Below are 25,220 nucleotides of genomic sequence, written 5' to 3'. Positions count from 1 at the left end.
AATTCTGTATGTATGGTTTGTTGGCACTGTGTAATGAGAATACCACAGCACCAAATCAAGTACTTGCTCAAAACAGTATTGATAGCTATTTTAACTAAAACACTGTAGATGTGCATCATATTCCTTTGTTTCAACTTTTTATTATTTCAATTCCACATCAGATTTTCTATTTTGGTTAGGATTTAAGCTAACCAGTTGCTTGGGTCGCATTGCTCACCCTTTTAAAAACGGCACAAAACAACAGTTTATCACTTCTTTAACCTCCTGATTTTAAGGCAAGACACAAATGCACAGAAGCAGCATCTGCAGTACAGGCAGAAACAACAGAAAGCAGACGAGACCAGAGACTGCATTTCCCACAGCATTTCCAGGGTGGAAACCGCAGGAACTGCGGACTTGCAAAGCACCTGCTCACAAATATCCTGGTCCTGCTGAACTCCCAGCCCTGCACACACACTCTCAAGGAGATGTGGAGTCTCCTCCCGACTGTGGAGACGGGGTAAGACACGACTGCTTGCCTCAGGCACTGCAGAACCTCCCTGGGCGCCTCGGCAGCCCTGTGGTCACGGCCTGAACCGGCCTGACCGCCGGGGCCAGGACCACTCGCAGCCTCCACTTTCCCTCTCTTATTTACACCACCAGATTTTGGCTCCCGAGAAATCTTAAGCAGCACCACGGGAAGTTTACGTTGGACATTAGGAAGAATTTCTTCACGGAAAGCGTGATTACGAATGGGCTGCCCAGGGTGCTGGCGGAGTCACTGTCCCTGGAGGTACTTAAGGAAAGACTGGATGGGGCAATCAGTGCCATGGTCTAGTGGGCAAGGTGGTGATCGGTGACAGGCTGGACTCGATGATCTCAGGGGTCTCTTCCACTGCAACTGATTCGGTGTTTCTGTAACGAAGACGAAGGAGGAGAAGGAGGCTCCGCCGCAGCACCCGAACCACCCCGCGGGCCGCCCTCCGCAGCCTCTGCCCCTCACGCTCGAGGCCGCCTCACGCCGCGCACCGCCTCGCGCAGCGCCGAGCTCCGATTGGCTGCGCCGCCCGTGGGGGCGGGACCGAGAGAGAGCCGCGGCCAATCCGCGCCGCCAAGGACGTTTCCCGCGGGGTGGGTGCTGCGCGCAGGCGCGGCGGGGCGGCGCGGGGCGGGACCGGGCCGGCGCGGGCGTGAGGGAGGGAGCGAGCGGGGAGGGCGTGAGGGAGCGAGCGGCGGGAGGGAGCGGGTGAGGCGAGGGGAGTCCCGCGGTATCCGCGGCGCCTCGCCTTCCAGCGGGTTTCTCTTCAGAGAGCGGCTTTCCTATAACGCGGAGCCTCCGTTCCCCTCTCCGGCCCTCAGACGGAGTCCCCCGCCGCCCTCAGCCCGCCCCCGGTCCCGCCGCTATGTCTCTCGGCCAGCGCCTGGCCCGGCTGGCCGCCCACCTGCAGGACCCGCGGAAAGTGGCCGCGTTCCAGCGGCTCTGCGGGGTGGAGGGGCCCTCGGGCTGGGCCGGCGCGGAGCAGCGGGGGCCGGTGGCGAACGGTGGCCCCGCGGGCGAGCAGGAGCATCCCAGTGGGAACGGGGCCGTGCCCGGCGCGGCGGGAACCCCGCGGCGCTGGAGGAGGAGGCCGCGCCGAAACTCGCTGACGGAGGAGGAGGACGGCAGCCAGGAGTTCGCCACTCGCAGCCGCTTCCTCTACTATCTGTTCAGCCTGGGCACGGAGCTGGGCAACGAGCTCTTCTACATCCTCTTTTTCCCTTTCTGCATCTGGAATGTGGACGCCTGGCTGGGCCGGAGGCTCATCATCATCTGGGTGTGGGTGATGTACCTGGGCCAGTGCACCAAGGATGTGATCCGCTGGCCGCGTCCTGCCTCGCCGCCCGTGGTGAAGCTGGAGGTCTTCTACAACTCCGAGTACAGCATGCCCTCCACCCACGCCATGTCGGGCACCGCCATCCCCCTGGCGCTCCTGCTGCTCAGCTACGGCCGCTGGCAGGTAATGCTCAGACCTCCGTGTCCTCATCCGTGCGCTTTCCAGCCCCGGGCTGTAAGGATGTGGCAGACCTCATTTCTCCTCAGGAGGGGAGGTGGCTGAGTTTGGTTGGGAAAACGTGAGATTCGTACCTTTTTTACTTGCCTCGCTCTTAATTTTTTTTTCTGTGATTTAAGCGAGTGCTCAGATAACGAGAAGTGTTCTACTAATTCTGTATTGTGAATGGAAGTTGTGCTGGTTTTGAGGATTAGCTCAGCACGCGTGAAAAGTTCGCGATAACAATCTGCGTTTTGTTCCGATGAGAGGTTTTTTCCAGCTTGTCCATTTGCGCAAAGTTTGGATAAGCATCCAGTGTTTTTACAAGCATTTGGTTTTACAGAGTGAGAATTTAGTGGAGAGCCAGTATCTAAAGGGCTTCTTGTTGATCCTTCTTTGCTTTGAGTCACTTTGTAACGTCACTGAGTTGTAGCTTTAGCCTTTTCCTTAACGATTTTATTTTCATTAACCACAAGCTGGAAATTATTCTGGTATTTGTACTTTCGGGAGGTTCTACAATCTATCAGTGTGTTCCTAATTAGCAGGAACTGGTAATCGATGATATTTTCATCACCTTCATTCAGCAGAATCTCTAAAATCTGGCTACTGCACTTGGGGTCAATAGATAAGTTAGAATAACACCGTTGATCGTCTGGTTTACGCAAGCAGTGGCATGTGCTTTGGCGCTGGCTGCTGGAAGTATGGCAACAGCAGCAGCTCCAAAGAAAGCACATCCAGCTCTCTAAATCACGGCACCACTTTCAGCGGTAGCTGAGAGAAGGCTTTCCCAGGTAAATGTCCAGTGCAGCGTTTTAAGAAGTTAAGCAGTAATCAGGCTCTTAAGTTGTTAATGTTTACTAATCCTTACTGTAATACCTGCCTGGTTTAAGTTGGATATAAGTCATGTCGGTAGAGAAAACTAACTCTGATTCTAAGCTTTGTGCTGGGCTTAACTCTTGTCTTCCCAGTTACTGGTAACAATCACCATTTGTCTGCTGCCGCTGCCTGACACTTTGTGGCTCTATCTCAGCATCTAGGATGGGTGACTGAAAGGAATGAGATGATTAAGGGTTAGAGATTTTATTTGGCCTCTCTAACCAAAGATTATGTATCTATTTCTGCAAGGTGAATGCATGTGCCTAAAAGGAAGCTCCTAGGAATTCATATTTGCTAGGAGAAGGTGAAATATTATCTGCTGGAGTTATGCAGGCATAATAATTACATATATATATATATACACATGTATATAAAATGTAGTGTTTTGTGAGTGTTTAAAATAAATATTTTAAGTTTTGCCACTGAGATGCTTAATCTCAAAGTTGTTTTTATTAAATGACCAAAATCTGTATGTTTGATCATTGCTTGTTAGATGTGTAGGGCTGGTGTCAGTTGGAAGAAAAAACGGGATTTGTACTTCTTTGCATGTGGGAAAGCTCATTTAGCAGTACCAGTCGATCAGCTTTGCACAGACTGATGTCATGTGTGCAGAGGAGAACCCGTCTCGATGGCCTTTAGAGGAGCAGCAAACAGGGTGTGAAATTGTGTTTTTGTCAATGAACCGAGTTCGATCTGCCTCTGCAGTCTGTGAAACACTCTGCTAATTGACTAAACATATTTACCGTGAATGCATGTTAAGAAATCATAAACATTCAGCCTTGTCACTCGTGTAGGACTGTGCTTAAGAAATGCAGAAGCAAAGTGTTTGAGTCTTGATTTCAAATCCTTTTTTTTATAAAACGAGTATAAATAAAAGACCTCTGTGAAACAAACTTCTGTCATTTCAAAATACTCATGTAAAAAAAATCCCTTCTGATTTTTAAATTATTTCCATAAATTAATCGATAATTAACCAATGGCATGTCAAGAGTCTTTTTATTAACCTTTCATCTGACACTTCTTCTGTTCTCCCTGTTTTACTTCTGTTGGAGTAGAACCTATGTGACATCTTTTTGTCATGGAAAATAGTGTTTTTCTGGAAATGGTGTTAAAAAAGACTGACCTCAGAAGTTCTTGGAAGTTCTTTATTAAAGATAAAAGAGATTTTAATATTATTTTTACTAAATTCTACAAATTTACCAGTAGGGGCAGGTTGCTGGATTTAAACCTTTGGCAATCTCTTTCTGTATATTTCTAGTGTCAAGAAGCCTTACACAGAGCCTGATTGTGGTGAGACGATATTTTGGGAATGTTGGTTCAGCAGATCACAGTGGAGCAAGGCTGAGGATTAATTGAGGCAGATAGAGGTGTAACTCTCTGCAGGGACTTTTACTCTGGAATACAGGCAGCTTTGAGTTTGTCACTTTGAAGTTTATACTAAACCAAAGAAAGCTCCTCTTGCTCTAAAAGATGTTACACCAGTGAGGAGGGAATCTCTTGTGTAGCTTATTTGCAGTTTGCTTTCAGTGATCTATGACTTCCTACTATTGTGTGATAGTTCTTTTCTATCAAACACAATCTATTTCAGTCTTTTTCTTGAAGAAAATAGAGAACAGAGAAAATGTGCTCCTATTTTTCTAGGTGTGGCCCAGATTGTCCATTTAAAAACACGTTTGGATTGCAGTAGGGTTTTTTCTTAACCTGTTGACTTGTGCTTTTAATTTTTCAATGCATTTAAGCAATCCTGTTACAATTATTTTTACATAGTATTCAAAAGGATTTTTGACTATAAAATTAAAATACTTTCTATAAATGTAATAGTTCTATTGTTCAAGTAAAATATTTTCAGAGATAATGTATTTTAAAGATGGTTTTGGCAAATTATCACAATTAGAGGCTTTGAGCATAGGGAATATTCAATGAAACTGTCTTTCAGACAGAAGTGAGTTACATATTAGGATAACTTTCATAGTAGCTAACTGTTCTGTACATTGTATCCAAATTTTTCAGTTTCTTCTTGTATTATGAGAGCTTGCCTGAAACTTTTGATTCTACTTGCATAATCCATGTTCATTTATTTATTTAATATGTTACATTTCTGCAGGGAAAACCATTTATTTCAATGATACTTCAGTAACCATGAAATATAAATCTCATGTCAAAGACTCATGAGATTTTGTGAGCGTTATAAATGTTGATTTCCACCCCCCCCCCCACACCTGTCTTTGAAAGAGGAGGGCAAACATTTAAAAAACAGTGTGGTTATAGATCTTGATATGATGTAGGAAAAAGCAACCTTTATCGAATTGGGGAAAACTTGCTTTCTTTACAATTGTGACAGTTTGAGCCAGGCTGGCTTATATCATGTCCCAGATGGGGTGAGGAAGAGATTGTGTGAACTGCTAATCTCCAAAGGCTCAGGCTGAGACTTCTGGAAAAAGTTTTTTTTTTTTTTATATTCTGGTTGATTACATTGAACTGCTGACTTCAAATAGATACCAAGATGTATTTTATTAGAAATGGTCCTTGAGTTGGGATGGTACCTGAATGTGTCAGAACTCTGCTGGCTTATTTTGAGGAGAAAAAAATAAATATCAGCCAGGGGATATAGAAAATTTGCTTCTCTCCCAGGGTTCCTCAGGATATGCAGCCTGGCTGTAGCAGTGGCTGTCTGCATTAGGAAATGATGGGTTTGCACTCCTTCCTGAGCTCTGCATTAACGAGCTCAGTGAGGAGCTGCTGACTCTCACTGTAGCCACCGAGCAAACTTCAGTTGATATTCAGCAGGAGCCCAGAGCCTGGGCTGATGAGTAGCAGGCCTTTGGCCATATTAACCAACGCTGATTTACCTTCTGAGGCAGCTTGTGGTGCTGAGCACGACAGCCTTGTCCTCCCAGGGTACGTGCCTGGCGACGTTTGATATGCAAAGCCTGTCATCAGTGGCTGCCTTTCCACCCTGCTGCTGCTAATGGTGACCTGGATAAACACCCCTGCTGAACCTGCAGTAGGTGCATCTATTCTCCAATGGCCTCTCTGATGGAGTTTTCATTTACAGGCTTCATTTACTCAGTGCTCTTTTGACTCTCTGTGGTACCGGTTGTGTAAGACTCTTATGTGATACCACGTGAAACTCCCTTCCAGAAATCTTTGATCTGCACTGTGACTTTTATCAGCCAAGGCTGGTGAATGTAATTAGAGATGGGTTTGACAGGATCTGTGTTGGGATTTCAGGGAGCTCTGCATCACTTTGTGGTTCTGACTGACCCCTATTGAAGATTACCTCTAGAATTGTCTGCCTGCTCTTTCATTTCAAAGGCTAAACTCTCTGATCCCCACTGGAAATAGGGAATAATTGGTTACTGGGGATGAATAAACAGCCTAATCACAACAGAGCTGTAGTGAGAATTTTGCAGAAAGGGGCACACCCTTGTTTTAAATGTCTGTCCTTGGTGAAAGGCTCGCATTTTCAGTAAGATTGATGTGGTGATAAACTTGAAGCTACACACAGAAAACCTTCTCTTACATACAAAGTCTGTGTGCAGGAGCAAGTGCAGTCCCTTCAGAAAGAGACACATCACCTCTCAGAGGAGCCCAAATGGGCCTTTGGCTAAGACACTAAAATGTTGAGAAGAAACATTGGCAAAGAGATGTGTGCATGCTTGTCTAATTGGTCTTCTTGCACATATTTCTTTAACAGTCAAACAAAAACTCTTCTGACATGGGAAGCACAGCTGAAGGGATGATCTGAAAACACAGAATTACCCACACAATGAGAGAGAGAGATGGGAATTTGGAGGGTCAGCACTGGCCTTGTCTTGTGTGTCTGAGATAAAAGGTCTTCCATAGGACATATTAATGCCTGTAGTTTGTTTGTGAAGGAAACTGAAAAAAGTTGTTTGTTGGAGGTCTTCTTAAAAGTTTGAAAAGAGCACAGCCAGTTCTGACAAATGTCTGTAGGGAATCTCTGCCAGAGGAATACAACAGCCTGTCTCATTAGACTGTGTTGATTGTCATTAAATGTATTTTTCAGTTTTGCCTAAGTGAATCTTTAATTAATTTAAATGGTCTTGGGGGAAAACATGTAAAAACAAATGCTCTAAAGTTGGATATAGAGTTTTTGATGAAAAGGTATTCCAATGAAATATTTCTCAAGCAACTTCTTTTTTCTTGGTCCATTGTACACATGTAAAGCACTCCTTGTTCTTTCAAATAGGGTGTGCTGATTAAACTGAGAGAACATTATTTTGCAGAAAAAATGTAGTTTTAGGTACTGGGGCATAAACAGAGCAAGCCATAAGTGATTCTTGCTAGCTGTGTTCTGAGAGGGATTGTTTTTTTAATGACTGCAATGAAAAGAAATAACAAGCTAATTCCTATTGTTACTCCTTAATTTCTTTTCAGATTAGGTGTAGCAGAAAATTAAATGTTTTAACTTCTTCAGGACTGGCATTGAAAAGTTTATCTGGAATTTTAAAAAGAGGTTCTTGTAGTGACATGCAACACTGAGGTTTTTATATCTCTTGGTATTAATGATGGTCAGTGCAGGAAAGGAGAAAATAATTGATAAATGTAGCTTAACCAGTGGTATTTACCACCTGGCCTATTTTGAAAGAAAAAGTTGTTTATTTTTCCTAAAATGACTGATTGGTGGTCTCTCTTTTCGAACAGTCCTCCCTTTTCTTCTGCTTCCTTCACAAAATCATTTTTATGCTGTGCTTTTTGAACTCATCTGTCCAGCCAGGGTGCTGGAGCCATTCCCATAAACATTGATTATACCTTTTCATATGGCTATTGCCAGTACATGGCCCAAATATCCTATTAAAAGTCAGGTGCTGCAAGTTCTGCTTGGATTCTTTCAGTGAAGTTTTGCCCAAAATAATTGTCTCAAACTCAAGTTGAATTTCTGAGTTATGATATGATTAAAAAAAGATCATTGAATACTGTAGAACTCTGAAAATATTAGAAAGTTACTTTGGAATCATTTGTGGGTACTGGAAACTTCTCTGGTGCAGAATGTGCTTCAAAAAGGTAAAGTGAGTATTTGGAGTCTTTTAATAATGTTCCCTTATGAAAGAAGGAATTTTCTGACCTAGGTCAAAGCTTTTAGGACAGATTGTTTCCTTATAAGCATTTTTAAACAATGGTTATGTTATTAAGACTCTTGGCAGAAAGATCAAGGAGCAGGAGGAGGATAGGGGAGGGTTTTGTGTGTAGTCCAGTCAGAAGTTTGCAAACCTATTTTGGAGGATGTAGTGGAATTTTCTATAGGATGGGAGTTTTGTTTTAAAAACATATGACATAAAGTTCTCAAAGACTTACTGAGAGTATTTTCACTGCTGTTTTACAAATATGAATTTAATTCAATTTCTTCGATTAAAGCAAGATTCTGGATATGGGAACAAAATTGGGGTCTGAAACACAATGAGTAGTTTATTCAGTCAGCTTTATCCCTAGCATTACCTTAATAAGTGAAGTTAAGAAATCAATACACCTTTTAAAAATTATTTTTTAAATAACATACTTATTGGTTTGGGGTTTTTTTAATTTATAAAAAGAAAGCAGTATGCAGTTAAAAAAACCACTCAAAATTGTTGAGGTGGCATATTGGCTATGGGGAGGCATAAGGAGTTTTTGAGGATATACATGAGATGGTCTGAAATGAAGGCATGGAGACAGGGTTTGAGATCTTTGTGTCCAAAATGGGCTGCTCCTGAGCATCTGACTGAAAGTGACATCAGGTGTGGTCCATAATGATAATACATCAATTCTTTTATTAAAAAGAACAAGGTGAGAGAATGAAACCTGGTTTCTATGTCTACCTCTCCCAGCTGTGATCTCTGACAGCCCTCCACACCCTCACCTGGAAGGACATGTGATGCCAGTCTGCCTTCTGATGCCCAAATGAGTAAAACCAACAGTGAATTGGAGAAGAGGGTAGAAGTAAACTTGTGATCTTTTGTCCTTTGTGCCTCTGTAGGTCTGATCTGGCATGCCAGGAACCATGGGACTATAACTGCTGGAATTCAGCTGTCTTGCTTAATATCTCTCATTTAAGTAGAGACCTGAGTCAACATAATAAAAAGTGCTTATGACTTTCTTCCCTGAACACTTGATATAAGTTTATATTCAAATTTTCTCATTACTCTTTCATAAAATGTGCCTGTTTTAAGCAGAAAACCTAGTACAAGCTGTTTTTTTTTTCCTTTCTTTGACTATATATTTATGATTCGGAGTGGAGATTTTCGAAATCCATTTTTATAAAAGAGTATTTTTTATAAGGCTTGCTGGTACCTCAGCCTTGCAGGCAACAGTTTGGAAATAAGTTTATGGCATCAGCTTTTTTTACAAGGATCCAGATGATGTCCCTGTTGGTGGTGTGACTTGGCATGCTGCTGAGCTCAGAGGTGTGTGGGAATGCTGATATTCTCCTTTAGTCACCTTGTGCACTTATCCCTGCGTGTGAGGACCAAATACATGCTTGTCTCACCACCTCAGGGCAGATTTTAAGCAGGTGCTACCAGTTTGGTGTTCTGGGAATTCTTGAACCCAGTGGCTGCTTTAAAAGGTAGGAGTTAAAACAGGCTGAGGAGGACACAGGGTGTTGTGCTTTATTTATGAACAGTACTTAAAAGGTGCCTGTAAGAGAGATGGGAGCGATTCCTGTGGGCCTCTTGTGATAGGAGAAGGGGTGATGGTTCTAAACTGAACAAGGGTTAATTCAGCTCAGATGCAGGGAAGAAGTTTTGTAGCTGGTGAAACACTGGCACAGGTTGCCCAGAGAGGAGGTGGATGCCCCATCCCTGGAAACATTCAGGGCCTGGTTGGATGGGGCTCTGAGCAACCTGTTCTAGTTGAAGATGTTCAAGCTATTCTACTATGTTTTGCTACAGAGAAACTAAACTAGCCTGTGTTCTCAGATGGTTTAAGGGCTATTTGTTAAGAATTAGAGTGAGATACAACAGAGCCAAATAATCTTTCCAAAACATTCTTCAGAGCTGGAGTTTCTTACTCAAACACCCCTCCCCTCTGAGTTCCCTGACAGCAAGCATTTCTTCTTTCATTTTCAGAATTATTGTAGTCTGCCTGCTGTTTACCATCACCTGCTCAGGACTCTTAAAACCAGATTTCTCACCTATTTCCTTCATACTCCTTGTTCTCAGGATTTTGCTGTTCAGCTGCTTTAACCTCTTCCCTCCCCCAACCCCAACCTCTTACCTGCAGTGTCATGAGCAGGTGCTGAGCCCTGCTGAGCCTGGCACTTCATGCGTCTTCCAGCTAAAGCTCCAGCCTCTTTCTGTCAGGTACTGCAGAAACAAGACAAGTCTTTATTAAAGAAAAGCCTTATCGCTGTTTGGGCTCTGAAAGCACAAAAGATGTGTGTCAGGAGACAAGGATGGACGTAGACTTTCAAGTGATGGCCAAAGAGTTTGAAACTCAAAGCTGCTCTTTGCTTCAGAGGCCGCAGGGTACAGCTGTCCCTGCACACTGAGCACTTCTGCTGGGGGAGTCTTGTGCGAGGGCTGGCGAGTGGAGCAGCACCGCGCAGGGAGGGTGTGTGGCTGCTGCAGGCAGCATTCCTTCTGCCCCGAGATCAGTGGCAAAGGGGGAAGCACAATGGGGCAGAGGGATGTGGCTGCACTTGTAAGGTACCAAAAGGGCTGCTTTTGTGGCTGCTGTAGCAATGTTGGTATCTGATAACTCTGCAGTAATGTGTGGGTGTGACAGAGTCACTGGTGCATTGCCCGGGATTAGTAGAGTTCTGAAAGGCAGAAAACTGAGTTTGTTGCTTCATCACTCCAGTCAGAAATGAGTTACAAGTACATGGTTCTGTTTAGATCCAGTTTGTAGATGAATGTGATAGAAGCAAAGACAAATGCTACAGGAAATAGCTTAGTCTAGATGGAACGCAAGCATGAGCTGGGTGTTTACAGTTTAGTTTAATGTGAAACCTGCTTCTTACATGAAATGTAAGCTTCTGATTTTCTCTTAGTTTGAGAACGTTATTTTAGGTTTCTCATACCAACATGGTCCTGGAGTTGAGAATTCAGGGAAGGCTGGAAAAATGCAGAAGAATGATAATCCTGTCTCAAGCCTTTTACAGAAAGACTGATTTTGGAACTTTACAATCTGTTAAGTGGCCTTCACAGAGGACACAGAGCTCCCTCCAGTAATTTTAAAGATTTTCTCGAATTTGTTGGATAATCTACCCTTCAGGTTACCTATAAAAGGAACAAGGGAAAGGGCAAGAAAACTGCCTGTAGATTTTATTCCTAGGTTTGAGTACATATAGGCTGCCTGTTTACATTGAGCATGTAGAAAGAGAAACAATTTTGGAAACTTGCCATTTTATCTTGTGACTGCGTCTTTTATAGAATAGTGGCAAAAAAGGAAGGTGTATCCTGTCTTGTACGACATTTTGCAATAGTGGGGAAAGTATTTCTTACTGTGCTGTAATATGTAAATTAGCATAGTTTTATCCAAAACCTGAGAGAGTTAAGAAACTATGTTTTCCAACATGATATGTGCTTATTAAAGCAAAGTATTTTATTTCTTCCTGGTAAATAGTCCTTATTAATAAAAAAAAAAAAAGTGAGAAGGCAAAAAGAATTGGAAGTAATTATTCGATGATTTTTGTTTAACAAATGTGGCTTGTAGGAAGAAATTTATGTGGGTTTGGAGAGAACAAAAAAGATTACTGTTTTAGGAGTTTCATGCTGATGCCCACAGATTAAGTCAACAACTGCAGAAGCCTTAAAACAAAGAATTGAGGAAGGAATTGAATTTCTTTGTAATTTTGTTTTGAGTTCCTCTTTTTCAGGGCAGAAAATGAAACCACTCGATTCTGCCTGGGTAATTGCTAACAATACAAGTAGGTGTAATTGCTAACAATACAAGTAGGTGATGGAGCTGCTTCACCCAGGGTAAAACCGTTGCACAGTTCAACACACTTGTCTCTGCCCATGTGGTCAGTTTGGGATATCAGAGCATGGCAAGACAACTGCTGCAGAGGTTGAGACATTTCTTACTGCTTTGAATAAGTCTGGTCAAAGCACTGAAATTCATATATCCTGAATGCAAAGAAGATGGGGAAGACTGAAAGTTTGATTTAACAATTTCGTTATGAAAAGGTGCTCTCTAGGCCTGTGGAGGGTAGGGCAAGGAAAAGGGTAAACATCAGTGGCATTAACTGGAATTAATTATAGAATGTTCATAGAGTGATATTTTTTGTTTGTTTATTTATTTCAAATTCTAATATGGTTTCTGCATTTTTCTTCCCTACCAGTATCCCCTTGTGTTCGGACTGATCCTGGCATTCTGCTGGTGTTCTTTGGTTTGCTGTAGTCGAATTTATATGGGAATGCATTCAATTTTGGTAAGAAAATCTAATCTACTACTGAACTTCTGTTTTAATCCTGTTCTGATTTAATAAACTCACATCGCATTGAAGGTTTTACAGTGCAATAATTATATACAGATGTATTTTTGTAATGTACTACCATACAGAAACAGAAGACTTACATTTCTTCAACATAGAAATTGATAAAATAGCTAAAAGTGGCTTTCATGCTAAACTTATACTTGTCTTTTATAAATTCAGTCCACAGTTGAAACTTAACAGGTGTTTAATGTTATTTTTTAGTGCAGAAATTGATGACTGCTCTAGAGTGTAGAGTAAAATTTCCTCTGAAGAATAGAAATAATTTTGCAGAATTAGAAAGTGGCTGTTAAAATTCATTCCACATCAGCTGCTCAATTGTGTGCATTTTGGAGTGCCACTCTACATGCTAGAGTTTTGTTTACCAGAGTTTCTAAAACCAGGTAACAAAGTTGTCATCTTTGAAAAACAAACTCATTTATTAAAACTCCCCAAACTGAAATACAAATGTATGCAAAGAAATGAGAAAACAAGAACACTACAAAGTGGAAATGGCAATGCAAGACCACTTATGAGGGTGGGTAAAGATGTTTTTGAAGAAAAGCTAGCAGACAGAAAAGGGAAAGCCTGGTAGGGAGTAGAAAAGCTGGTAGATGAACACAGTGTAAAAGGAGATGGGAAAATAAGGCAGCTTAGAAAAACTAAATGACATTTGTGCATCAGTAGTTAGGAGGCTTTCTAATCTAAAACCACTCTGTCAAAGATGATGTGATGGACTGATAGTTCAGCTGACACAAAATGTCATAGAACAAAGTTGTGCCACAAACAGTGAGCAAGCAGACAGGGCTATTTTGCAGTTTCATATCTGAATCCTCTGCAGAGTTTGAGGGAATACAGTTCACCATGTACATCAACCTGCAATGTACATCAACCACACTGCCTGAGTTTGGGGGGAGTAGGTGGCAAATAGAGCAGAAAGGTTTTTTTTGTTGCTTCTGAAGTGAACAAGTTTATATCAGTCAAAATTTCTAGAGCTTTTATCAAGCTTTCAGTTAGTGGAAGCAAATAAAAATTATTAATTGAAGCTGGAGCAATACAAACTCTGGTGATTGAAGTCCCACCTCCTGGCTCACAAGCATGAAAATAAAGGCAGGCCACTTTGTAGTGCTTGGATTACACAAGTTCTTTAACAATTGAAGGTGACAAAAGTAGCAGAGAATTCCATGCAACTCAGTGATCAGTAAACAGTTAACTGAAATTTAATGTTGAAGTAAAAAAATCATTGGGTAATATTTTCATTAAGAAAAGACCTTTAAAAATAATAGTAAAACTGAAAATCAGTTAGGAAGCCACAGAGGTTATCTCTTCCTCTCCTTTAATATTTGGAAACAGTTCCCATTCTTCCAGCATTGTTAATTCTGAAGCTGGAGTGGAAAGTTGAAGCTGCTCTAGTGCCTGACTGCAGTGGTCCTTGACTGCTGCACCAGCTGCTGCTGCTGCTGCCAGTGTTGGGTGTGTTGGCACCCAGGCCCTCAGAGCCACTGCTGAGCTGTTTCAGCAAACTTAAGTTGGCAGAACATATTTAGCTGGGCTGGATTTGTGCTGACTGTAGGTTGGAATGCCCTGGCCCTGGGCAGGGACCAGTGTTGCCAGCAGAAAAATCATAGAAGAATCACAGAATAGTTTTGGGTTGGAAGAGACCTTTAAAGATCATCTAGTCCTACCCCCCTGCAATAAGCAGGGACATCTTCAACCAGAACAGGTTGCTCAGAGCCTTGTCCGACCTGACCTTGAATGCTTCCAGAGACAGGGCATCCACCACCTCTCTGAACAGCCTGCACCAGTGCCTCATCATGCTCATTGGAAAAAATGTCTTCCTTCTGTCCAGTCTGAATCTCCCCTTTTTTAATTTAAAACCATCACCCCTTGCCCTTTTGCAGCAGGTGTTACTTAAAAGGCCAGACCTGCAACTTCAGTGAAGGATCCTCTGATCATAACTTCGTTTCATGATCTGGTCAGGATGCAGGTGATTTGTTAATAGGTGATCAAATGCAATTCCTTACCTTATGTTTAACATAAGAAAGATTGAATCCTATAAAAGGTAAAAGATGGGAATCTGTAAGTTGCTTTTAACACTACAGCAGCTAGGCTTGTATTATTGCTAATATAACTTGAGGGCTTTTGTTTTAAATAGATACTACACTGAAACCATATCTTTCTCTTCAACAGGATGTTATTGCTGGATTTCTGTATGCTATTCTTATCCTGGTTGTCTTCCATCCAGTTGTGGACCTGATTGACAACTTCAACTTAACTTACAAATACGCACCCTTAATTATCATCAGTCTCCATTTGGCCCTGGGCATCTTCTCTTTCACCCTGGACACGTGGAGCACGTCGCGAGGTGACACCGCTCAGATCCTGGGCTGCGGTGCCGGCGTGGCCTGTGGCTCTCACGTCAACTACATCCTGGGTCTGCAGCTGGATCCTCCTCCCCACACCTTGCCTTTGTCTCTGTCCTCCCTCACCGTGACTGCGTTTGGAAAAGCCATAATGCGCTTGCTGATCGGAGTCATCGTTCTGTTGCTAACAAAAGTGGCCATGAAAAAAGCCACGATTCCGCTGGCGTGTAAAATGTTCCGCATCCCGCACGCCGACGTGCGGAGGGCCAGGCAGCGCATGGAGGTCGAGCTGCCCTATCGTTATATTACCTATGGAATGGTTGGCTTCTCCCTCATGTTTATTGTTCCTTGCCTCTTCCATTTCATTGGTCTTTCCTGATGCAGTTTGAGCACTTTGAGTAGGGAGAACTGAGCTAGTTGCTTTTTGAAGAGGTGCACTAGTTTGCTAAGGGAGGCCAGCCAGCTTGGCTTTAGCAGGGTCTTCCGATTAACAGCAATACAAAACAAGTGAAGCATTTAAAGGGCTTTGCACATCTCTGGGGAAGGTTTAGGGCCAGCAGTCAAGCATCAGTCCAGGAGAAGTGCTGACCTCTGTAAATGCTGTTTTTTGGACTTATTGCTGTAACCAAGTCTGTGTGTGTGTGATGCAGTGAATGTATCTGGGATGGCTGCCAGGCTGTACCTGTATACAGTGACACTTCAGCAGGTGTGTCTGACAGCTAATCAGAAGGCCCCATTCTTGATCTGTTTGCCATTTCACAGTAATTAATTCAAGTTGTTGGACCATAAACTGTTACATTTGCTTTTTTTCTGTTCTTTCCTGAAGTTCTGCTTCAAGGTACTTCAACTAATAGGTATTTTTAATGGACCAAACTTTAATGAGTTTGAATTTTTCTAAATAAACAAACAAAAGCCTTTTTCTTTAGCCCCCTTTGCAGAGAAAAATATCTGGATTAGCATTGGTAGATATCACTAGAGTATATATAATTCAGGTACTGTATTTTATGGTTTAATAACTGTGCCTTTCTGTTGCTAAATTAAGAAATGCCATATATACTGTGATGTAAAAATGCCTAATTTTCTGGAAAATCCTACGTAATTAGGCAGATATTAAAAAAATGTTAATTGTCCATGTTGCTGACATGGTCCAAGTTAACTAGAATGTTCAGTTTTTCCTGATCAAAATTGCATAAATGAAATGACCCAGGAATTGTGTCCTTGAGCTCAAGATATTGTAAATGAACAATAGTTCCTTTTGTAAGTATTTTTAATGTGTATTGTAAGTTACTGCAAGAGGATATATTTTTCTGGAGATTGTTTATACAGTGGATGGATATTCAAAATTAATTATTTAAACATATAAACAATAAAAGCACCCCATTCTGCAAAGAAATGGGCTTCACTTATTATTCCAAACTAATCTAGAAGGACCACTGCTTTTAGGTATTTGGTTAGAAAATATAATACTTATTCTAGAAAAATCTGTATTTTTATGCATTAACATACTGTATTTAAAGGTGGTAATCACTTTTACCCAATTTAGATAGTTATAAGACAACGTAACAATTAAAGTAATCTTGTAATCATTCCGATTGACACTTTGTGAGCACTCAAGACAGTATGGTCAGTGCATAAGCAGTTTGTGATCTCTAAATTTGGTAGGAGTTTATTATGTGCTTTTGAGCTTTTCATGATCCTTTTCCCTTCAGGTGTAATTTCATGTGCCTTTTTTCTGTTCATTTTGTCTTGTTCATGTGTTGCCTGATCTGTTCTTTCCATGTCATGAACAGTTACTGCAGGAAGCGCTGTCTTAGTGTCTGAGCAGACACAAATTTAAGTAATTTTGTATTGTACTTGTTTTTCAGGAAAAGCATCATTTGGTTGGGAAATATGGTGATTAGATAGAATACAAAGCCTACATTTTCTGTAAGCAGTATTTGGTTTTAGAAGGTTTTTTTGTGTTGGGAGATGATATCTCCAAGCTGTTAATAATGTAGATTGACAAAGTTAACTTCACTTTCTGTGAAGCACATGAGGTTTATGGTACTCTGGCACTGGATGATGTGAAGAACTCAACTTTTCTGGTGCATTTCTGCCGTGCATCCTGAATGCACTGCTATGAATGTATTCAAACTGAGGTATTCAGACCTGAGAGTGTGTTAAACAACTTCCATAGCTGAAAAGACCTTACCCAGTTGAAAATGGTGAGCTTGTTTCAGTGTGTGTTTCTGGATTTGATTTTTGTGTCTGTTCCTCTTTTGCAGTTCAATGCAGAAAAGGTAAATTGGTTTCTGGGGTTTTGAGAGTGGGATTTTCACTGATTTGGCTTCACACACCAAGATAGCCATTAAATAAACAGCTGGGGGAATGTACACAAAATGCCTTATGCTTAAAGCCCTAAGCAAGTGGTGTAGTTTCAATTATATTTAATTAGTCTGAGGACTGTTAAAAATAATAGGATAACTTTCTCTGAAATTTAGGGCATATTCTCCTAAAATATTCTAGCTTTACAGTTTATAGCAAAAAATGTTTAAATTCTAGCACAGAAAAGGTAAGCAAGCAAAACTAATTTTTTAAGGTACATATTGGACTTTTAGAAACTTCAAGTTTACATCATAAGGAGCATAATTAAAGCTGTATTTTCTAGCTGTGCTTGCTCTCTTGTAGTATTAATGGAACATGAGATGTACTGTAGAGAATCTGGAAGGGGTGAAAAAGATCACACAGAGCTTTCAGCAGGCTAAGGAAAATTGCACTGTAGCTTATTCTACTGTCATAAATGTATTTTTTATATTTTTATACGTTACATTGAGTAAGTTCAAAATGTCATGTTCCATGTACCACTACCCCGGAAATGTCCATCAGAATGTCTATACAGCACCTTCAGCAACTACTTCAGAGAAGTTTACATGAGAAAAAGTTCTACTGTTCTATTTTCATCTTTTATAAGGGGTTAGGCTCAAGAGGGCAGTTAGCACAAAATGTCATGCAATATGAATACCTTTAGAGGATAAAGAATTACAGACATGCAAATGCTTAAAAATCCAAGCAAAGTATTGTATTGTTGTATAACTTTGTTTACTAATAAGCTAAGATTCCTTGGAATTGGGCATAACAAAGCAGCAGGTAAAACTGGAGCACTTTCTTTGCCCTAATCTATTCTTAGAGTTGAACATGAAAAATGTTTCTAGTGTGAGCACCAGCTGGTACCAAATTCTTTATAAATAAAGTTAACACAGCTTTAAGAGATAGTCAAATGTCTTTCCAGAAGGAAATATGCTTGAAACACTTTATGACGTGGTACAAAAACATCCTGCTAGTGAACTCCCTCAGTCCCAGAGAGAAATAATACTTCATAGAACCAGGTATAAATGCACATTTATTACAAAAAGCTGCAGGCTAAATTTGCGTTTTTAAATTATTGTATGAAATAAACCTAAAAACCAACAGGCAGGTAGAGAGCAATTTGACACAAAATTCTGTTTTCCAAGAGAATGAAGAGATGCAAATTAGTCTGAGACTGCCTTAAACATAGGAGCAGGATTTTTTCTGGTCTGGCTCTCACTCAGAACTGACACGTGCATCTTGGGTGAGTTTTAGAATCTGTTATTTTGGAAAAATGTTTCATGTTTATAAAAAAACATTGCTTTTGCTTTCTCCTTGTGATCACCTGTGAAGCTGTTGGGTCTCTGAGCAGGAGGTGGAGGAGCAACTTGAAAGTAAATTGGCAAACCAAAGGGAGTTGGGTTTTGTTTATTTATTTGGATTTTTTTTAAGGTTATGCACAGCATTTCTCCTGGAAAGAAAAACCAAACAGAAAGATGCATTTCTTTTAAAATGGCATCTCCAAATGTGATACGTGGCTTTTGTTTTATTTTTTTCTTACCAGAACAGTGTTAAATTGTCTGGATATTAGAAGCTAATATGTTTTCCTTTGCTTTTGTTTAAAATTACTGCTCTCAGTATTTTTTACTCCATTTTTTGCTTATTTCTGAGAGAGTGTCCAGAACGTCTGTAAGCAATTGCTACTTATGTGAAGATTGTAATTTTGAACTTGTAAATAATTAAGGGTTGTTAGCTGCAAAAATATATAAAAACAAATCCTTGCATGCTGTAAGTAAATACATCTGTTGTGCAAAAAGTTGTTTCTGTTTCAGTATTTGCTTTCTCAATTAAAAAAATCCAGTTTTGACACACATTACAGAAGATATTTAATAATTCAATGGTATGAAGGAGCATTGCTGTCAAACTCCTGCTAACTTTACAGCACTTGGTTCCTTCCACACGACACTGAGAATGAAGCCTGAAGGGCAAGTCCGTGCTGACTGTGAGCAGGCTCAGTGGGTGTGAAGTGACTCAGCTTCTAAATGTGATAGCCTTGCTTTTGGGTGATTTTCCTTGTTAAAATCACACTTAGCCCTGCTTTTACAAGATTGCTGAAGGGCTCAACTAGGAAGCCCGTTCTCTGTAGGTGGAACTGGCTGCACATTTCTAACACTCCCCCTGTGTACCATAATTCTGTGAATGAAGAGACCCCAGAATAAAGTCAGTAGATATTAAAATGAGAGGAGAATTGGTTTCTTGGGGTATTGTGACTCAACTTACTGTAATTGATTCTTGAATGGTTCTTTGGTCTAAAGTGGAATGTTTGTTGGTTATATCATTTATTTCTGTATTCTACAACTTGGAGGAAACTTAACTTTTTTGTGGGAGGAAGTTGAATGACTTCTTGCCAGACTATTCTACAGGAAAGCTTAAGTGGCCTTTTGTTTCAGAAAAAAAAACATATAAGCCTGTTTTAAAATTTAGTGCAAATGATATATTTGTCAAATTGATAGATTATTTGGGTCATTAACATTGTTCTTGCAATACTGAAGAAAGGCAATGAAAGCCGAATTTGGAAACAAAATGTAATATTCTGTGGCAGAGAAGATAAAGCACTTTAGGTGTTCTCTAAAAAGCAAGTATCACATGCTGGTTTTGAAGCAAATTTAGCCGTGCATTAGAAAAATTTCTTTGCACTCCATTCTGCACCAGAAATTATTTGCATGTTGGTAAGAGGCCTTGTAAGAAAAGGAAGGAAAGCAGGGTGTGCTTGCAGTATATGACCAGTAACTGTTCCTGTAGGATCAAAGGAGAAGAGAGGGTACATGGGATAACAGTAACTTAAAGATACTGACTAGTAAATGTAAATAATTCCCATCAAGATGGAGAATTTTGTTAGTCACTGTTTTCCCACAAGTTTATTTTTGTTAGGAAATGTAAGGAAAGATAAGAGTGATATTACTGATTTGGAAATTAGCTCTTAAGACAATTCTAGATGACTAAAGTATCAAAACTGAAAAAGATCAGTTAAGGAGCAAGTAATGGGAACAGTAAGAGTAGAGTCTGAGGGGGATTTTGTATTAAACTTAATGCACTTAAAAATTATGCCAAAATTTGGCCTACACTTGATTTATATGAAATCTGTAGTACAATATAGATACATGTATATATATATATATATTGTGTATTGGAGTTTAATTTTTTTATGTATAGATATTTTTTCCTGTTTACTGCATTCCCTGATAAAAGGAAGATGATAAAATACAAACCAGCATTGTCTGTATAAGGTAAGGCTGTATGTTAGTAGCCTTTTGGGAAATAATGCAGTTCTAACCCAGTCTCTCAACCACTTGGAGAACTTGATTTTAAAAAACCCAAAACAACTGAGATGCGAGCCCCAAGTTAATTGAGGATCATATAATGTTTGCTGTATAATAGTGTACAACTGATGTTTTAAAAGTTAATACATCAGCACTTTGTTTTACTCTTGTTAATGATTTTGTACTCGTTGTACACTTTCTGAGTTGTCAATTAATACTTAAGCTTATATTGACTGGTAACTGAAGTGTCTAACTTCACCTGCAATGTGTGGGTAATAAAGTCCTGTTGGATTCAGTTGTGTTACTGTCTTTATTCCTTCCAGTGCTCAGGGAGAAGATTGGAGTTTGTGGATGGATTCAAACCTCAAAGTTTGTTTTCTGAAAGTTCTTTTCCCCTTATATGTGTAAGGCTGATGCAGTAGCTTAGCAAACGTAAGCAGAAAGTACATTCTGCTTCCGTGTCAGTTGAAAAATTACCTTGAAATATTTAACCCAGCATGTTTTTTCATCTCTCCTGGTATGCCAGTAGCCATACGTGGGTGGGAATTCCTGCTGTAGAGAGTTCAGTCCTGGTGGCTAATCAAATCTGCAACTGCCTTGGGAATATTGCCAAAATAATGCCTGTAATGAAGAATTCCTTTGCAATTGCTTACCTCATGCTGTTAGGCAAAAGGATGTAATCATGTTTGCCACGTATAGAATGATTAAATTTCAGAACACGATGACCCAGATTTCTACTAACTTGCAAAGATTTTTGAACTGGAAATTCAGGGATGCTGTTTCCCATGTTTCAATGTATGCAGCGGGTACTTTAATAATTTGGTTTTGGTGATTTACTCTTTGCAGCATTATTCATGCTGTAATGGCTCCTGATTGCTTAGTGGTTATTGCTGTAGACTGCAGTGCATCAGCTGCAGATGCTGAAACTAAATTAAATAAAGCTTTTACTCAAATTGATACTTCAGCTTTTAAGAGTGAGAATATTTTATCTGATGTGATGTTTATGGGACATAATGCTTTCTCTGATCATTTTTAAAAAGATTTGGAGGTGGAAAAGTTGCTAATCTCTTTAAGACAGTGGTAAAAGCACAGAGTCAACATCTCTGGCACTCAAGAGTGATTTCCCAGTGATGGTAATTAGCACTGCACTGTGCTTGCCTTGCAGCAGCAGTTCGGTTCTTTCCTGATGCACTGGCCCTGTGTCAATGTTGGTATTGTGTCTAGACTTTGGGCTGACTAACCTCACTAATGTACAGTTGAGAGAAAAATAATAAATGCTTCGGGCCAGGTTGGCTCTTCACACTTAGTGGCCTGTTTGGGCACCTTCCTTAAACCTCTGGTTGCCGAGTTTTCTTTCTTGTCAGTGCAAAAAAATGACTATTTTAGGATTTATATACAAGACACTTCAGCAGTTATGCAAACACCATGTTCTAGGATCAAGAGTTCTGGAATACACATCTGATACAGTGGCCTAGTGCTGAGCTTGTGCTTTTGGGGACCAGCCTTCTGTAAGGGATCTCGGTGTCACCCCAACCTGTCTCAGATGGGGTAAGGAGATCAGATGCTGAAGCAAAAATAAGATGGTACCCTCCCAACAAAAACCTGTACAGCCTGTGGAATCTGACAAATGTTCCTTCTCAAGAAATTGCCCCTCCCAAAAGGCAGTAAGCAGCAGATCTGAGCTGCTTTATAATGCATGCCTTTTGCATGCCAGAATGCCACACGTGGGAGGGTTGTCTGAGGTTCCTGGGAACAGCCAGCACGAAGGGAAATGGCTCAAGCTTGGCTCCACTGTTTTGCCTCTGTACAAGTACAGAAGAAACTTGAGCATGCATTGGGTGAACTGTGCACTTTTGGTGTTCCCTCTGCCACCCCTCAGGTGGGAGGAAGGCTCAGCTTTAGTGCCCAGCTTGATCTTTCCGCTTCAGGGAGGAACCTGGAATTCTTGCCACTAACAAAATGGCCAATAAAAAAAATCAAATTTCAATATGTACACCCCTAGCAGGCCTGTTCAGGTAGTGAGGATGACCAGGAAAACAGAAATACGTATCTGCAGTTTGTTTTCCTACCTGAATGTGCCTAAAACATCCCCTCAGCCTCTTAGGGACAGTTACAGGAAACAGGGAGGCTGAGGAAGAGCCCTCAGTGCATGGCCCAGGTTTTTGCTTTCAGCAGGATCCAATATAAAACCTCAACCTGGCACCCTGTGCAGGTATGAGAAACTGTGAGCACTGTTTCAACACTACCAACAGCAGCATTATTAAAATTAAGAATTGCTGTAGCAAAGAGATGAAAGACACAGCTCTGTTGCTGCAGGATGAAGGAAATTAGTTTAGGTTATGTGAAGTCAGGCACTGCTAACTCTGAGCTGACCTCTAAAAATGGTGTCCTTACCCAACAACTTGACTTTGCAATCAAAACTTCTTTTTATTGTACTATGTAATTAGAGTATATAATTTAATCAGCCCTTGATTTTGGTTTATTAAATGCTTATTCAGCACTAAGTGGCAATTAAGCATTGAAGTGCCTTCAGTGAATCCTAAAACCTGATTATCATCAGTCACAATAAATTTGCCTCACTTGTACATTTTGGCAAGTTCTGCAGATAAAAATGCCAAAAAGTGCCAGAGAGAGGTTTGCAAGCTCCCCCCTCCCCCTTATCTCCAACAGAGGAGAACTGGCAAGTGAAACCAATGAGCTGTACATTTTAAAGATGTTAAAAATAAACCCCTTTCTCCAGCAAACCACATTAACTTCTGCTACTTCAGCTGCAGGGATCTGCTGATGGAGTCGTGTTCACTGATCCCTGGTATGTAACACTTTGTCTCTATGCACATACGAGCTGATTACAAATCCTTATACTGAAAAAGTTGCAAGCCAAACTACACTGCCACAAAAATAACCTTGGCATATTAGGTAGATGCAAACACACAGGAAAAAAAAAATCTCATTCTAGACAATTTGCTGTTTGAGTTCTTAACCTCTAGCCTATAGTACATGACACTGAAACTCAGATTTGTTTAGATTTTGGTTTCTTTTAAGGTGGGGATCTTAAAGATTCCTTTCTCAAAATACCTTTTTATGTCTGTAAAGTAACTGTCAAAGAGTTCCAAGTGATCTCTGGAGCATCTGCCCTGCAATTCCTGTGGTAAACTTCACAGCTGCATCCCTCCCCATGGTACCTGTGACTCAGCAGCATTGGTGTGCTGTCCAAAAAATGGTATTTTCTGTTAATACAGCTGTTCTCGTCTGGGAGTACTGGGCACCAAATCCGTGGCTGGAAACTGGCATTCCAGTTGATCTTGCAGCTGTTTTTTACCACGTGAACAATGAACAGAAGGTATTTGATGAATTTGTGGCAACTGCCCCGGGAAACTCAGATGAAAAACTACCAGCTGAAAAATATTATTGTAATACTGACATTTGCAATACAGTCATATAATGCATATTGTGTTTTCAGTGAAATCATCTGCCTCCTGTCTGGAAATCTTCAGAACTGATCCCACCAGTGTGAGCAGACTTTAGTTCTGGGTGACAGCTCTGGCAGGACGAGGCTTCACAGCGAGGGAAAAGTATTTACTATGAAAACATGAGTGTGTAATTTGGGTCTTCGATGTATTTAGATATTTTTCTATGTTCAGTGCACTATAAAAATGTCAACCAAATAACTGTTAAGGAGCGAAAATAAACAAAAAAGGGGCACTTTTTCATGGCATTTGGGAGCTTGGTGCACTGTGCATCTGTGACTCCTCAGGAATGCAAGTACCTGGTTCTAATAAACTGCTCAAAATGTTGCAGTTATCAACAGAAAATGGTAATCTCTGCTCACAGACAGATAATTGCACTGGTAGAACATAAATACATGCATTATTTATGTACCTACATAAGTAGAAACAGTAAAAGTAACAGTTATACTGGAGCGTGTAGAATTAAAATATTGCACACGGCTAGTGACAGACAAACGAAATTGTCAGTATTTTGAAGTCTTTTGATTGACTTTCTGCTTTAAGGTGGTGTTAGACTGAACTACAAGGTGTGTTTTTTATACTGTTCTATGGTCATTGTCCATGTAACTTGACCATGTCATTGGGTTTAGCTAAAGACTTTTTTATCTTGCTAGAACAATACATAGCTCAAATTCTTAGATTTCCATTTTTAAAAATGGTAGTGCAAACTAAGCTAATGAAAATATTTCTGGGTTTAAAAAAGTCTTGAAATTATTTATTTGTCCATGATATTGGTAATATGATTCACATCATTTATCAGAAAAGACAATATGTGTGATTTTAACTGTTATGAAAATAAAGGTACAAATTATTTTCCTCACTGAATAACATCCATCCAAGATTATGGATCAATGCTACTACTCATCAGTGCTGAACAGTAAATTCAAAGTAGAGCAAGGAATTTTAAATTTAAAATTTTGGGACAGTATTAAACAAAACATTAAAAGAAGCAAATATTTTGCCATCTTCCTTTTCATGGCCTGGAAGTGTTAGCCTAGTTATTGGCTAATAAGAAAAGGAGAAAAAAATACTCTTTGGAAGTTTAACTCGAAAAAATACAAAAAGGATCCGGGAAAACCTAATTAACCTTCTTGCCCTTTATCGTGTTTGGCTCCCTCCTAGGAAATAATCCTCGCGTTCCTGCTCTCCTGCAGGATGCAGCTCCGAGCGCCACCCCGGAGCCCATTCCCGATTCCCGTGCCCGTTCCCGATTCCCGTGCCCGTTCCCGATTCCCGTGCACGTTCCCGATTCCCGTGCCCATTCCCGATTCCCGCGCCCGTTCCCGATTCCCGTGCACGTTCCCGATTCCCGTGCCCGTTCCCGATTCCCGTGCACATTCCCGATTCCCGTGCCCATTCCCGATTCCCGTGCCCGTTCCCGATTCCCGATTCCCGTGCCCATTCCC

The 25,220-nt window shown here is 40.8% G+C and overlaps 1 protein-coding gene across 1 annotated transcript; it reads left to right on the top strand.

Moving 5' to 3' along the window:
- The first annotated feature begins 1,216 nt into the window (after nt 1–1,216).
- On the top strand, nt 1,217–20,603 carry SGPP1 (sphingosine-1-phosphate phosphatase 1). The gene is made up of 3 exons (XM_053946102.1): nt 1,217–1,976; nt 12,169–12,258; nt 14,491–20,603. The coding sequence occupies exons 1-3, from the start codon at nt 1,383–1,385 to the stop codon at nt 15,040–15,042; spliced, it is 1,236 nt and encodes a 411-aa protein (XP_053802077.1). The 5' UTR covers nt 1,217–1,382; the 3' UTR covers nt 15,043–20,603.
- Nucleotides 20,604–25,220: the final 4,617 nt, after the last annotated feature.

This window comes from Vidua chalybeata, chromosome 6 (genome assembly GCF_026979565.1).
Source record: "Vidua chalybeata isolate OUT-0048 chromosome 6, bVidCha1 merged haplotype, whole genome shotgun sequence".
Lineage (NCBI taxonomy): Eukaryota > Metazoa > Chordata > Aves > Passeriformes > Viduidae > Vidua > Vidua chalybeata.
The sequence above is the reverse complement of the archived record's forward strand: the minus strand, read 5'-3'. Positions and strand labels throughout refer to the sequence as shown.

Bases quoted from the DNA above. Each gene is read 5' to 3' on its own strand.
- SGPP1 (XM_053946102.1), top strand. From the start codon at position 1,383: ATGTCTCTCGGCCAGCGCCTGGCCCGGCTGGCCGCCCACCTGCAGGAC. The intron at 1,977-12,168 runs GTAATGCTCAGA...CTTCCCTACCAG, and splicing joins TCAGCTACGGCCGCTGGCAG to TATCCCCTTGTGTTCGGACT. The intron at 12,259-14,490 runs GTAAGAAAATCT...TCTCTTCAACAG, and splicing joins TGGGAATGCATTCAATTTTG to GATGTTATTGCTGGATTTCT.